The sequence below is a fragment of the Chaetomium globosum genome, genomic scaffold (assembly GCF_000143365.1).
Source record: "Chaetomium globosum CBS 148.51 scaffold_4 genomic scaffold, whole genome shotgun sequence".
In the NCBI taxonomy this organism is placed as follows: Eukaryota; Fungi; Ascomycota; class Sordariomycetes; order Sordariales; family Chaetomiaceae; genus Chaetomium; species Chaetomium globosum.
Window position 1 is genome coordinate 3,830,638 of NT_165979.1, and position 3,943 is coordinate 3,834,580.

The 3,943-nt window shown below is 56.5% G+C and overlaps 1 protein-coding gene across 1 annotated transcript; it reads right to left on the minus strand.

Annotated features, from left to right (window-relative positions):
* Nucleotides 1-1,086: 1,086 nt before the first annotated feature.
* CHGG_04956 (uncharacterized protein) lies at nt 1,087-3,468 on the minus strand (the record flags this gene model as incomplete). Its single annotated transcript, XM_001224169.1, has 2 exons — nt 1,087-2,652; nt 2,734-3,468. The coding sequence occupies 2 exons, from the start codon at nt 3,466-3,468 to the stop codon at nt 1,087-1,089; spliced, it is 2,301 nt and encodes a 766-aa protein (XP_001224170.1).
* Nucleotides 3,469-3,943: the final 475 nt, after the last annotated feature.

The following is a 3,943-nucleotide window of genomic DNA, read 5'->3' on the forward strand; positions in this document are numbered from 1 at the left end:
AGGCTCCTCCTGCGGCCGCCGCAACACCGAACGCTACTGCGCCGGCACCAACTACACGACCTCGCTCCTCAAAGACTACCTCTGCGGTGACGCGCGCCTCGGCCCCACCCACCTCCCGCACTTCAGCGACGACACGCCCACCGCGCGCGCCCTGGCCGTCGCCGTGTCCGGCTACGACCGGCTGGGCGGCCTATGCCCCGGCGCCTTCCTGGAGCGCTGGTACGATGATGAACAGGCGAGTTGGATCTACCCGCCGCAGGACGGGTTCGTGGTGGCCGATCCCGAGGGGGGTCCCCAGGCGGGCAGGCCGGGAATGCCGATCAAGGGGAATGTCACGCTGGCGGTGGAGACCCTGCTCGATCGGTTTGGGAGTGAGTATGGCGCGTTTGTGAGCCCCGCGGGGGCGCCGTATGCGCAGAGGGCGCTGCCGCCGGGGAATTTGGTTGGGGGGGATCAGGAGTAAGTGACTATTTTCGAGTTTGGGGAGTTTGGATGTCCCTGATGATGTGATATGCGGCTAACGCTTCCTGCCAAAGGTACCCCTATAACTACCACGTCTACAGCGTGGTGAAGCCGTTGGTGGTATCGGCTGGGCCCATTGCGGGGTGGTTTGGACAGGCTGGTGCTGGCGTGCAGTACAAGCTCTACGACAGGGTCAACAACTCTTATCTCGCAGGGATACTCTGCGGAGGGAGGATCCATCGGTGCTGCTTGCTTGAGTTCTGGGGTGGATCGCGTTTTGATCTAGGGATATTTAACTACTTATGATATAACCTGTTGCGTTCCCTCTGAGATTCTGAAGCGGAGATTCTCATATTTGTGTTTGCGTGATGAATTATTCCAAGCTACCTACCTATGTCTGGCCGCGTCGTTGCAGAGTTGAGCCCAGTTGAGGGAGGAGTCTACCAGAATAGATGGTTTGGATTTCACGCCTCTTGAGTAACCAACACAAAGGTATGATGTGATAACAGTAACGCCAACAATACGCTAATTATCTTCTACTGTCTGCCCCTTCTCCCTAAACTCCAAATAACGACAGATTCCCCCTCTCGCTGCCGATAGTATCCCCAGCCTCCAAGTCTCTAATTACACAATAGCAAATTCCATCTCCTCACCCAACCCCTCCTCCATAACCTCCCCATCCATAATCCCCCGCAAATAACAATCCCCCACAATCCTATACTTCCTCCCACCCCCTTTTCCGCCCTCCCCACCCCCACCCACCTCCCTCAACACAAACGGCCACCTCCCCCCCTCCAACACAGCCACCACATCCCCCTCCCCAATCCCATCCACCCCCCACCCAAACCTGCCCCCTTCACTCCTCATAAACCGCCTCCCCGAACAGAACCGCTCGTGCGCCTGCACCACGGCGCCATACGCAGTCAGCATGTCCGCCGCAAACGCGTCTGCGACCTCCGGGCTCGCGCCTGCGGGCAGGTGCTCCGTCTGGAAGTGCTCGGCCATGGTCCGGATGATTTGCTGCGCCGCGGCGTCGCGGGGGTGTTGGCCCGCGGGGGGTGGGGCGTCTTGGTTCTTGTTGTTCTTGTCGTTGTTGTTGTTGTCGTCGTTGTTGTCGTCGTTGTTGAAGCTGCCGTCTGCGGCTCGGAAGACGCTTTCGAGGTAGATGTCGAAGCCGAGGCGGTGGAAATGGGAGAGTGAGTCGGTTGGCCGGGTGCCTTGGCACAGGACGTGGAAGGTTTGGCAGAGGGCGGGGAAGTGTGCGCGTGGATTGTGGATGATATTGAGGGGGCAGGGAGTGGACCCGTGGCCGTGGCTGTTGTTTTTGTCGTGCTCGTCGTGGTTGTCGTGCTCGTCGTCGTCGGCGGGTTCAACCCGGGAGAGAGCGAGGCCGATAATGTTGCGGTGGTATTCTTCCGCATGGGCGATGCCCTCGAAGAGTCGGCTACGGTTGCGGAGCGTTGGATCGAGTATTTTCTGGATCACGGTAGAGTTGGGGTCTAAGGCGTTGGGGTCGGACGTAGAGTATAAGAAGGGTTCCAATGGTGTAGGAATCCGGCGAACGGTGTCCACCCCGGCGATGAGGTCAACCAGGCGGCCCTTGATGTGAAGGGTTTTGGTGGTAGTGTCGATGCGGAAAGACGGGGTAGTACTGCCGCAGGCGTTGGCATCGAGGCCGGTGGTCCGGAAGGGCTCGGCGTATCCGGAGCGAGTCCAGTCCGGTACCCAGGACGGGAGGGTGAGTGTCTGGGATTTGTCTGGGACGTCGACACAGTGGCAGAGAACGTCAATGGATCCAGAGTCAAGGTAGCTGATGGCAAGGTCCGTGAAGACGTCCTCAGGTGACTTGGAGTAGTCAACCGTGACCTGGTCTTTCTCTTTCGTGAGACCAAGCACCCCATAGATTTTGTCGCTGGCGAGTGTGCTCTTGAAGTCCCTGAGCATCTCAAGCAAGCCCAGAAGATCCAACGAGAAGTATGGCCGTTTCATGTCGACTAATTCGTCTCTAATACCACCCATTATCCATATTGCCTTCAGGCCTTTGTGTTGAGCGATAGGGGAGTCGAGGTGGTTCTCCTTTAGCCGAGATACGAGCTGAGCCATAGCTTCCCAGCCGAGTTGCAAAGGACCGATATGAAGTGTTGCGTCGCGGGCGTTGCCGATCTCTTGGATGACCCATGTGCGATGGAACTAGAGTATAATAGCTATGTCAGTATAACTACCACAAGACAGTCGAGCGGAAGAGCCACTTGCCCAGGCGCGGTCAACAACTTCGGCAATCTTATCCCAGTGTAGCTCCTGGACTTCAGGGGAGTTGAAAAAGTCCCACTGGAACTTGTACTTGTGCGCGATGGCGCCGTCTTCATCCAACTCTTGAGTAGTCAGCAGACCTTGGACAAACTGTGCGAGTTTCTCCACGCTCTCCATAAACTCTCTCTCAATGCCCATCATCTCACCCAGCCAAATATGCACATGAGATGCATTGGCGTAGATCTGGCCCATGAGTTGTACGTGCTCGTTGCGCTCCGCAAGGTTTGACTGATCGATGCAGAGGGCATCAACCCAGATTCGCAAAGGTTCGGGCGCGTGCTCGTCCCGGAGCTGTCGTAGTGCACTGCTTAATTCCCCGCCGATGGTTACTGGACTGCCGTCCAGCAACATGACGCCTTGGGGGAGACGACCACCCAGGCGAAGGTAATTGTACCGAAGCAACGGATGGTTTAGCATATCCTTGAATGCATACTCTTCCAAAAAGTCGTCCGTGCTACCGTCTTCCCGTACGGTACGCACGGCGCATATGAGGCGGCAATCAGGAGGGGGGGCATCCTTCATGACGCTTTGGTTCCAACAGTAGCTCAGCGCCGTGTATGGTTCATCTCGGCAGCGAATTGGCATGGGTAACAGGGTGCCGGTGAGGGGGTCGTCGTCTTGGCCCGGAGACAAGACCAGTATTCTTGTCTCGACGGGCAGATTCAGGGGTTGATACTCGTACTTTCGGTCGGACATGATGATTATGAACTGTAGCTGGACAAAGGAACCGGGGGTTTGAGAGGAATAATGCAATGGGTCTATCCTCTTCTTCTTGAGAATCGGCTGGGAATGAAATATCGGGCGCAAAGGGGCTGTGTCCACTGGAGGCCTGAAGTGGGGGCTGAAAGGCATAGCTTACCTATGTACAAAGAGGCGCAGCTTAACTACACCCGAACTCTCAAGGAATTTGGTATGCCCTAATTTCAACTAACCGGTTCGTCCTGCACTTCTTTTATACTACTCCCAGGCGCCTCGTCTTCTCCCTGATTTGTGATACTGACCCCAAACAGCCCCAGCTGCTAGCTGTATAAAAGTCCCACAGACCTGCGACACGGCCTCCCGGGTAGGCTGCTGGGTCTAACTATCGGTTGTCTTGCCTCGTCGTATAGTACTTCCTTAGATGGATGGTGCGGAGGGAAAAAGCAGACATATGCTACGAATGACTTTCAAG